This window comes from Mizuhopecten yessoensis, unplaced genomic scaffold (assembly GCF_002113885.1).
Source record: "Mizuhopecten yessoensis strain PY_sf001 unplaced genomic scaffold, ASM211388v2 scaffold8123, whole genome shotgun sequence".
Classification (NCBI taxonomy): domain Eukaryota; kingdom Metazoa; phylum Mollusca; class Bivalvia; order Pectinida; family Pectinidae; genus Mizuhopecten; species Mizuhopecten yessoensis.
In genome coordinates, this window is record NW_018407390.1 from 3,715,884 (window position 1) to 3,727,322 (window position 11,439).

General features: G+C 34.2%; 1 protein-coding gene across 26 annotated transcripts in view; it reads left to right on the forward strand.

Annotated features, from left to right (window-relative positions):
* Positions 1–8,155, forward strand: part of LOC110455044 (myosin-9-like) — a 101,544-nt gene extending 93,389 nt beyond the window's left edge. For 20 of the 26 annotated variants that reach the window (XM_021504940.1, XM_021504948.1, XM_021504953.1 and 17 more), the window contains 2 exons: positions 2,562–2,757; positions 6,754–8,155. In XM_021504940.1, the coding sequence (XP_021360615.1) occupies positions 2,562–2,721 (160 nt within the window). In that variant the 3' untranslated portion in view covers positions 2,722–2,757; positions 6,754–8,155. Of the gene's footprint in view, positions 1–2,561; positions 2,758–5,979; positions 6,050–6,753 lie in introns of those variants that run through there. The other 6 variants (XM_021504952.1, XM_021504956.1, XM_021504963.1 and 3 more) reach the window with 3 other exon arrangements.
* The last annotated feature ends 3,284 nt before the right edge of the window (positions 8,156–11,439 follow it).

The window sequence follows — 11,439 nt, forward strand, 5'->3', positions numbered from 1 at the left end:
CATGTATATAGCCTGTAGGTTTTTGCAGGGCTTAATGCGGATCACGTTGATTTGTAGTAAAATTTATGTTAAATTTATAGTTAGTTTAGGTATCAATTAAGTAAAAAGTAAATATTTACATAGCGTGTATTAGGTATGCATTATTTTTGTTCAACTTAAAAATGTGTAGAAGCACAGTTAACTATGTATATGCAGATCCAAAATTATATCACAAAAAGTTACCCACCATAGTATAGGAACACATTATTTTTTTTCCAAAACTGCCACTCAGAGATTATAATACCCAATCAATATGTAATGATAGTTTAACGACTTATTACTCCTTCTGACTAACGCTTAACGACGATCCTTAACAGTCCTCCTTAACTTTACTTTTATAGCTAAATATCCAACAGCAATATACATATAAATATATATATATATTCTTGTGAATATAGCACTTATAGCGGCATCATCCCCTTCTGTTTTGCCTTTCTTCATGTACTTGTATATTAAATATTTTAGATCCGTTAGACCATTTGCTGGTATTTCGTTTTAAGGGGTGTCGGACAAAACTATTCATATCTAAGAGCTTTACATGCGTTAGAAAGGAGAAGATAATCTTGATTTTGTTTTTTGAAAATAATATTTTGAAAGTTTTGTGTGTTGCGATTGTCAAATTAAAACCTGATATGTTAGATGTTATGGCTTAGCCGCTTACGATTGGTAATCACTAATTCTAGTCTGCATGGTGACTGTCACACATTGATTTGGTTGATTCTCTGTGGTGTCGTTGATCTCTCCGTAGTACATCGCCAAGACTCGGGAGTCGGTTTGATGATAAACTTTGTGATGAGAATTATGAAACATTAAAATGTTCAAATGACATACATGTACATATTATTTAAATACTACGTAGAAATAAAGTGTTCAGGATTTTGCTGTGACCTATTGTTATATTGGTTACCGTAGTACTTTCCCATTTGACAACATTCCACTGACAATTAGTATCGCAATTTATAAAAAGCTTAAGAAACCTTGGTTCAGGACGAAATCCCAATTCGGACTAGTTGGACATCACGTAGTACTCACAACAATTAACCAAATATTGAGACATATACAATGTGTACACTTGACGCTATATCAACTCTGATCTGGTATTTAATAGGACAACTTTCTGTTGAAGACTTCTTGTAGCATTCTGAATCTATTTCAGCGAAAGTAATACTAACAATTGTGCTAATCCTATTAATTTTGTATTACCGTGTGAAGACCATTGTCTTCTATTACTTTAGTGCGTTTCTGCTATGTAGGCTAACAAATTGGCCGAGTGCTGATTGTAATACAAACTTTCTCCATGCTTTATTTTATTTCTTATTGAATCTGTAGAAAGTCTTGTATACATATATATCTCCTTAGGAAGTATATACTTGTGTACTTCCTTTGCTTCTGTGTAGCATATGGGGAATGGATTTACGCTGGAAATGAACCTTCGCCTTTCTGTCCTGTGTTGAACAAACAATTCCGAATCTCTCTTACTCTCTACAGACAATAGCGGAACTTGATTGATTTGCTGAATGAATTCTTGAAAGAGTTATTAGTGTGGCGTGGTTCTTCATTCAGTACCATACTTTCTCCGTTTCAGGAAATGCTGTGAAAACAAGTGTTTTTTTGTAAAATATACAGTGCTTCATGCCTATTGCAAATTCCAGCATGATATATCTAGATAGGAGCAACAGCAAATTGTAACATTTTAACCGTTGCTTTATTGTATATAAAATCAGAAGTATGGCAAAAAGCTGCATGAATTGAATATCTGGTATGATTTTAATTTTTAATGCAATCAGTGCATGGGTGCTTGAACAAATATGGTGCTTAATCAAAGATGAGTTTTCCTAATGAAATAATATTGTTTACCGTTATTTTGTGTTTTGTTGCGTTGTGTTGTGAAATATTTATTTCAAAACTTAGAGATTTGCATTCAATTCTCAATCACATTGTAATTGCCTGTCCTTGTGAATTTTACATTGAAGAATCAACATGTCTGTTGGAATTGTTTTTAATAACGATGATGAGATTTGCTTATGTTGTTAATTTCTCTACCCTTTATCCGATTCGAAGTTAAGAATTATATTTAATTGTTTTGAAAGGATGTTGGAAATGAAAACCAACTTTGCTCAAGCCATGCTGAACAATTGCATTTTCTTATTGTATTATGTACTTTGTACGTTACACATTTTTGACACGGTATTGTTGGTCTCCCAGCTCAATCGTGTAATACCGGTAGATAAGTGTCGGTATAGAAACAACATCAAAGGAATGAAAATATTTTTTCTAGGCAAAACAACTATATCAATATGAGATTGTGATTTGAACGAGTTTGTCCCTTTAAACAGAATTCAACCACTTATTGCTGAGAAAGATTTGTTTGGAGAATGAGGGTTCTAAATTAGGTAAACTGTTGCTATGGATTTTGTATAAAAAAAAGGCTGTGAAGTCATCGTGTCTCTTATCTGTAGTTTTACTTTATTTCTGTTTCTGCTATTCTTTTTTATTTATGATTTTCTTCTCTCCATTTTCAGACGTTCCACACACCCTAAATCGCTTCTGTCGGTCAACCCACCGAAATTAACAAGTAAGATCATAGCCGACCTCCTGAAGACCGGCCCTCCAAGTTCCACTGCCTCCAAGACTCCAGCCAAATCGCTTACATTAGAACGGGGCAAAAAACTGGGGCAATAACTTATGGGTTTGCATTAAATTGGGGAATCATCATTTGTAAGTCTCTGTTTTTAGTGTATATAGTTTTACAAATATAACCCATTTATTATTACTGATGTTGGATACAGCAATCTATGAGATCGTCTCTGTTCATCTTTGTAAATAGCACCTTAGTGTCTAGTTCTGTATCCGCACTATCAATTCCAAGTGCTTTCCTGTATATTTCTGTGTTATCACAATACACCTCACATCTTTTTCTCCATTATTTCATTTTCACCTGTCATTCACAACATGTCGTGTTTCTAAATTTTGTATTTCAAATTTAACAAATCTGCTGTATTTCAAATAGCAACACTGTTTTAAGGTGTCATTTTATTAAAAAGATCAATAAACTAGTTCATCTCAAGTGATAATAAGATCACCATTAAGACAATGACATTTATAAATATAAAACGTGCATTGCAAGGAAATATTTTGCTGGTATGGTAACCTTGGAGGAGAATTAAAAATATTTGAAAAATATAATTCAATATCGTTTTGAAATATAATTGATAAACTCTTTTTTTTCATTTTATCTAAATTTGTATCATAAAATGAAGTTATTTCCCTTTGTCATGGTAACAGTCGCGTAGTTCTAGTACTAAACATTCCTTATTACGAAGCTTAAACTTTATAACCCACAATCATAAGACGTTAGCAATTCAATTATCCTTCCATCCTTAACCCTTTGTCCGTCCATAAATAATACTTGATACTACTTATCAAGACGTATTTGACCGACCTTTCTCCTATTTTATATATATATCTTAGCTGTTCTTAGTTGTGGGTGTTCTATTTTGAACTGATCTCAATAAAAGATGCTTTCATGTGTCTTTCTTGGAATTTGACGCTTTAAGTTTGTTATCGCTATTTTTCAGAAAGTAATGGAGTATTTCTCTCAAATATTTTCTTATGTAGGTAGTCGGTGATAAAGAGTATATATATTTCTCAGATTGCATAAAAAAGTTCTTCCTACTTAAATTTGAGCATTATTAGAAGAAAACATGGCATACCTATCAAGTTTTGTTTTTACTGTTGGCATGATAATCAACCCAACAGATATAAGCGAAAAACATAAGAACGAAACATCCATTTAACTATTGAAGATCTTACAATGGTGGGCTCCAAGATCCTTTTTAGATCCTTTGTATCATACCTTCTCACTCTTTCCTGTAGTTCCTATATCCCCGTTTTGTCCGTTGTTAGAACGATGTTACCTTTTCAATGTTATGTTACCGTGTCCATGTTATGACACTTCTGTGAGATGTCTCTTGAAAATAGCTGACGGGTGGTTTCCACATCTGTTGACACCGTCTTCGTTTCGCTTTTACTATTGGTTCTTCGAAACCCAAGAGTTAATCTCTCAATGTCGTATATCTTCTACGCACATTTGCAATGTGTCATGGAAAAAATTAAGGCTTGTGGTTGGCTATTAGTTCCAAACATCAAAATAATTACCAGCCACAATGCTGATAGACAGGTACTTTTGCTTTAAAGATGATCATGGAGCTTATCTAATACTAAAGCCTGTCAATGTTACTGCTTTGCCGTCGTGCGATTTTCTTTAATAATTAATCAAGGCATTACTCTGAGATCACAGGTATTAATGACTAGTCAACTCGTATTGTCCCCGGTTGCACACAGGAACTTATCTTATGACATTTTCTAAGGGGTCAGAGAAGATATGCGAAGCATTCAACCGGATTTCGTAGTTGTAGCTGTTGCAAAGACACAAAAACCCTAAACAATAATTGCTTCATTCAGGGATGGTTACTGCTTTTGTCTGTTTTTTAGATGCTTAGAAATTACGAACATATTTATTGTGATGACATTATGAATATAATTATGATAAAAAGTAGCAAAGAATATTTATCTTATATGCAAACAAATTTATTTCCTATTCTTTGTTCGTGAACGTTTGTCAGAGTATTTCCTATATCAATCAACTTCCATTATCACTTGCCACTTGGTTCATTGTCACTAACATTCCCTATCATTTATCACGTAGTCCACGTGTATATCATCCATTCTGATACCATTTATTTATATTAAATTCATTTATATTCGTATCCACATCATTTGTCAATGTGTTATATGAACAACGAACTCATCGACTGCTATATCCAACGTTTATAATAACAACGGAAGTAGAATAACAGCATTATTCATCTTCTAGACGTTTGCTTGTTCAAACTAAATGACACGTGACGTCATGGCATATCTGGATGACGTCATATATTTATGACTGGCGGTTACGTTGGAGGCATGTAACTAAACACAAAATATTTAATCATGGCATGGACTTTTTTTTATTGTCAAATTTATTCACCTGGACGTTTTGGGAAGAATTTAGGCCACTTCACTCTCCTTGACTTGAATTTCACTCTGTGACTTCGTTGTCCACGCTATTATGTTAATTTATGGGGAAAAAGGGATGAAGGAGATTTAAAGAAGAGTCTTGCATCGATTAGCTATTGTTTATAAATGAATACCACACAATAAAATTGGACCGGTCTCAGTTTTCACAGAGATGTTATTTGTACACTTCTCCTTCACCCTTTTTCAACCTAGTAACAAATCATGATTTATTTGAGCAACGCATTCCTGTTTAAAGATCCTGCGTTTAAAGCCCATTATTCCGTTCTTTTGAACAACAGGCAAGCCTACAAACTCCTTATTATTGTGTTATTGGATGGGTGTTTTGTAATCCTTTGGTTTGTGTGTTGTTGGGTGGTTGTTTTACTAAAACACTTAATGGTGTTTGCTGATCACTAACTTTTATTTGTCAAATGTTCTTTGTTTAATCTGTGCAAAAAAAAATTGCTTCTTTGAATTAAAAGGGGTAAAGTGCAGCTTAGTTTTCGATGTAAAAATGTTAACTGAATATTCTTATAAAGTCGTATAGGTTAACAGGGAAACAGAAGCTTGGGTGTGTGTCAAATACTCTTATCTAAAGGATTGTTAACGGATTTGATTAAGCAATACAATGTTGTGTTCCGTGGATACATAGTAAGGTTATGGTTAGTGGTAGTTTGATCCAAGGATTTCCTTGTTAACGCCGGAGCTGTGGAAGCAAACCAAAGTTGTGTTAACATAAGCTTATAATGCAGTTTAGTAGAACTGTTGATTTCTGGATATTTTCAAACTAATTGTTTTCGCCTGAAATGCGGAATTAAACGAAAATAATCATTGTTTATCGATTGCTTTCAATTGCTGCTTATTGCTAGACTTTCCTTATAGGTTTCGACCAGTTTTATCATTCAAGCGTCCACACCGAAAGGAAGACTTAACAAAAGATAAGAGTACACTGGTATAGATTTTCAAAAATCTTTATATTTTATTAGAAAAAATAGACATCAGATATTTTTTGTGAGGCACATAACTGATGACGGTTCACTTTAGAATAGGCATTGTTTTCATTTATTTTTATTTATGCGAATAGCACATATTTTTCGTATAAGCGGATAGTCTGTGTAGAATTCAGGTAGTGGTTAAAAGCACCAAAGATAGTCGATTAGTTGATGTCTTTAGTCGTAATATTGTAGTACATATAGGTAAGTATTCTGTCGTAGCATTTTATCTACATTGCGACAATACGGCCATCTTTTTATTAGTAGATAGAACGTTGGCACCTGTTTAAAGATCTATTTTGATATTCGGTGTATTGTTTACCATAAAACAGTCGTTTCATATGTAACGAATCCCTAAATTACAATGTAAGGGTGATTGGATGACAGAATAATAGGTGTGCTTTGGCAATTGATGTTTTTTGGCTTATTATATTTTATTTGTTTCACTTTCTTATGGCAAAAATAAATAATGTTTATAACTTGTTATAATTGCTGATATTGACTTATAAATTCTGAAATAAAGCACATTGATAATTGTGTAATTCTGGTATGAAACATATAAGTGACTAGTGTAGTGACTAGTGTAGCTACTGATATTGTACATTACGATACTTGAGTAATTTTTTTTATAGTATTACTCATCTGGAACTCTTTGATATTACAGGTACACCAAGATCCTTGAAATGGATGTCTAATTCCAGCACGTGACCCCCGCCATAGTTCTCAGGAATCAGTCGAGATCCACCAGAAACAGTATTGATTTGTGTGCTAACCGTCATCCGTCCATTCTACAGTATTGACCTGTGGATAGCAGGAATTCCATATATGTGTATCATTTAATCGCATTTTATTAAAAGTATATAAATATATATATGAATACAGAATTTTAGATATGCCGATTTCATACATTAGCCATTCCGTTGTGATATCGTGCGATGTAATTATTCATGGTGAAGTTGACCTGCTTTGCCTCTAAGCTCGATCATTGTTATTGAAGAGAATAAATAATGTATGATAATAACTCTATCACCTAACATCAAAGTGTACATCGGTAATAAATCAATTACTTTTAATATCTTAGCTATTTGATATACTACAGCATTACATATGGCTAACGTTATATATTGTATAATTATACGCACATGACTATAATGTGATACAACTTCTGTGATTCTGCTCCGAATTTTATTTCATTGTATACTTATTTTTTTTGGACATCATTACGTCTGTGATTTGTATTTATAGTTAAAGTATGTTTTGTCTGTGATTTTCACAAACATATGTCATTCCAAGCACTTTCTGTGATACGTTTAATTTATGTACAAAGCATAGGCTTCAATAAACTTCCGTCCACAATACTTAGAAAGTCACCTTTAGATTTCAATTAATCGTATTTAAATCAAAATATACTTACACATATTTCGTAACGTGCCTTTGTTTAACTCCTTTCGTCTCGATATTTATACATGCTATGTACATGTTGGGGGGGTACCTATTCCACTTGGTTGAGAATGGAATTCCATTACCAAATTCTCATTCTTAACAATGGTTATATTGTGTTGACGTGTGGTGCTTCATTTGGTGCCATTGGTTATATTTCTGTATCGTTCACCGGTAGAATTGTCAAGGTACATGTATTGGGTATTCATATTAAAAAGCTATAAAACAGTAAATATATAATTTCTGTTTTCAAAATCTTAGAAAATTTATATTATATAACATTTAATTTTCAAGTTTTAATTTGAAAAGAAATTTTATATATTCTAGAACGCTGGACTCGGAAAAGAGCGAAACCCGTCTTTTTTTCTTATTGCTCAACATCGCTTGTCGATATATGAAAAGATATGGCCTTAAATAACTTATGCATTAAATCAGTTATTTAACGATTGCCAACCCATCATTTTGAATTCATTTTTCTCTTTGAGACCTACCGTCATTTTTTTCATCGTGAAAGCAAAGTAATTTTTATGAATTGTTGTACATTCTTTCATAATGTGACTAATATTTTATATTATTATTTATAAAGTATATTTGTAAAATCATTTGCTCAGCAATAGCATATTTATGAAAATAAATAATATAGCTAAAATGTTTTGTGTACTTTAATTATTTCAAGCAGCTTGTATTTCCTATCTCGGCAGGTGCGATTCTGTCGTTAACAGATAGACTAGAGGATACACTATCAGTGTGGTCAAGCCAAGCCCCTACTCTTATATCACCGACACGACAGTCAGCAGGTGTAACCTTGTGGTATCAATATATGACGCACTTAACGGCAGGGGCAGGAATTTATATAGCTGCGTGTGATAAATGTCATCCACGTATTACATTTCCTTGTATGATCCAAATTTAACATACTCAGATAGACTGGTGATTTGCTTTCTATTCATTCTAGACAAATATCCATGGACTCTATGGCCACAAATAGATATAATAACTATGGACAACAGCCAGGGAATACCAAAGCAAAGTGTAACCATAAAAAACTGACAAATGCCGCCATAAAACTAAGGCAAAAGACTGACAAAATGTCGCCATAAAGCTAAGGCAAAACACTGACAAAGTGTCACCATAAAACTAAGGCAAAACACTGACAAAGTGTCGACATAAAACTAAGGCAAAACATTGACAAAATACCACCACAAAACTAAGGCAAAACACTAACAAAGTGTCGCCATAAAACTAAGGCAAAACACTGACAAAGTGTCACCATAAAACTAAGGCAAAACACTGACAAAGTGTCGCCATAAAACTAAAGCAAAAACCTGACAAAGTGTAACCATAAAAAACTGACAAAGTGCCGCCATAAAACTAAGGCAAAAGACTGACAAAATGTCGCGATAAAGCTAAGGCAAAACACTGACAAAGTGTCGCCATAAAACTAAGGCAAAACACTGACAAAGTGTCGCCATGTGTTTATTTAGGAATCAATAGTGGTACTAAAAGGGAAAACGAATAAATTCAATGTAGAATACAGCGTAAAGGGGAGAGGTGTCTATACAACATTCCTAACGAAACCCAGAACCTCCCTGTTTAGGTTACAGGTGTTTGTGAGTAAACGCATCGCACTGTCGACATTTTGCTATATTATACTGGTATCCCTCGTCTGGGTGAAGACAACGTCCGACAACTCAAATCGATGTCACCATTAGGAGCTGAGCACAAAATTAGAAAAAAAATCAATTTACCATTTTCACGCTAGAAAGGGAACATTGAAAAGGTAAAATTCAGTCTTGGTCCACTTGAGCGAGAAAGATTAACTCGCTGAAAATATGAATTGCAACTTTTGCTCCAATAAAGTTCTCTTAGAATTTATTAGTGAAAATTGAAATAAATATGCAATTGTTTAAGTAGCTTTTAAACATTTTACTAATGTTGCTGAGCCATTGAGTTGACAGAAGAGGGTTCTTGCTAGAACTCACCATCGCAGATGATAAGTCCACAATATGTGAGGTTTCAGCCGTGTATTACTGGGCGATAGACCATGCGCGTGTATATATAAACATATTTTATTGCCTTTTTTACATAGCAATGGAATTGGGCACAAGTTTCACACTTATATCAAGCCCTTTCCCTGTACAATAATAAAAAAAAATAACAAAATTTCATGATGGCAGAACTACGTAAATAAGCTATGTATTATAAATTAATTAATCAGTGACATGCATACACCCACACATTCACGCACCGAACGTCACGCATGCGCACAAATATAAACATGCACATGTAGATAAAGGAAGAGAGAGATAGGGGGATGGTGAGAGGGGAGGAGAGAGAGAGAGGGAAGAAGGGGTTAGAGGGTCAGATTTTTTAAGAGTACTAGATAAGTACTACAACAAACCTGTAAATTTAAGAAAATATATATCAGACCACGTGGTTGTTCCTTCTCCATGCGAACGGACGAGTTATACTATTCGCTGTTCACAACTTTCTTTTGATCAATGTTCATCACATCCCGTGCTATTATAACTTCCTCCTGTTCACTCCGCTCTTGCTGGTATTTCCGTTTCAACTAGTCCGTCCGCACAGAGAAAGACCAAACACACGACTTCATTATATTTATATAACAAGACATCTGCCAACGAGGTCAGAAATAATAAAAACGTGCAGCTTTTGAAATGAAGACTAAAGGCATCATATTACATATGATTGCACGCGCAAAAGAACAGCTTACCTCGATGATTGGATTAAATAGGTCGCCTTGCATATTATAGGCGTATGGAACCTGAGGTAGACGCGAAAAATATGACATTTGATTGCATGCGCAAAAGAACAGCTTACCTAGATGTTTGGATTATTTAGGTCGCCTTGCATATTATAGGCGTATGGAACCTGAGGTAGACGCGAAAAGTACTTTAATTACATTACGGTTAAAATGATAAAAAAAACCTTTTAGGAAAATAAACAACTTAGGCCGAAAGCAGCCTTCTTTAATTGTTTATCCGCCATTTTCTCATCCTCATTATATATTCCACCTAATACATGCACATGTGATGACTATTTCATAAATTGTTCGGACTTTTTTGCACTGCATTTTGAATGGACAGGTCCTTACTTCATATTTCTAGTTTTTATTATAGAATGCCCTTATGGTCGCACTTGAACATCCCAAAGTGTTGCTTGGAAACATTTGAAAACCAAGCATACAAAATAACTACATTAAGAGATAAATTATTATCTACGACGGTGGGAACCATTCCATTATGAAACATGTTGGGGGGAATATTACTTAGCAGGATGTCACCAACCTCCTGTTCCGTTTCAATTTCGATCGCGACCTTTTTGGCTCCTAGTATCGCCGACGAGTCATAGAAGGCATTCCTCTTTGGCATATTGTTTCCATTTACAGATTGTATCGGTGCAATCTCGTGTGTAGTATATGTTACGTTCATCTTTATCAACAACTCCATTATATATTTTTTGGGTTTTTTCGCACAAAATCTCCCAATAAGTAACAATCAGTTTTATTACGATTGTTGTACGTAAACTTATAGTTGAGTCGTATCCCTTGTCCGTGGAGTGAATAGTCACAGGCGACTGATATGGGATACCTACAGAACCGGGGAGAAGTGGGGGACTTCACTTTCATGCATTTTCTTTTCCAGTGATGCTGTGCTTTTAATGACCTTAACTATTTCAAGGTCGTTAAATCTTGAACAAGCAAAACCATTTGTCAATGTTTAGGCTGATGAAGAGGCCACAATTTTTACTATATGTGATTTGAGGATTTTATTTTCATATTCTTCATATAGCGTGAAATACATAAAAGACAAATGGATCAAACGTATGGCCAAGACAGTTCCAATATGTTAATGCATCATAACCCTGACTTTGGAGATAGATCTGACCA